At 62.5% G+C, this 307-nt stretch overlaps 1 protein-coding gene across 1 annotated transcript in view; it reads left to right on the plus strand.

Annotated features, from left to right (window-relative positions):
• Nucleotides 1–307, plus strand: part of sptbn5 (spectrin, beta, non-erythrocytic 5) — an 81,168-nt gene continuing 80,861 nt past the window's right edge. Inside the window, exon 1 of the mRNA XM_032499798.1 lies at nt 1–107. Coding sequence (XP_032355689.1) covers nt 30–107 — 78 coding nt within the window. The 5' untranslated portion in view covers nt 1–29. The remainder of the gene's footprint in view (nt 108–307) is intronic.

Below are 307 nucleotides of genomic sequence, written 5' to 3' on the forward strand. Positions count from 1 at the left end.
TGGTGTCCCACCCGGACGAGAAGTCCATCATGACCTACGTGTCCCTCTACTACCACTACTTCTCCAAGATGAAGCAGGGACAGACCATCCAGAAGAGACTCGCCAAGGTGGGGGACACACCGGAGGGGGGGAGGGAGCATAGATGCAGAGAGGTAGAGAAGGAGGTCCTGGCCCCTGGGACCTTGGACCTGGGACCTGGGACCTGGGACCTGGGACCTGGTTCCTGGGAGCTGGGACCTGGGTCCTGGGTCCTTGGACCTGGGACCTGGTTCCTGGGACCTCGGACCTTGGACCTGGGTCCTGGGAC

Source organism: Etheostoma spectabile, chromosome 20 (assembly GCF_008692095.1).
Source record: "Etheostoma spectabile isolate EspeVRDwgs_2016 chromosome 20, UIUC_Espe_1.0, whole genome shotgun sequence".
In the NCBI taxonomy this organism is placed as follows: Eukaryota; Metazoa; Chordata; class Actinopteri; order Perciformes; family Percidae; genus Etheostoma; species Etheostoma spectabile.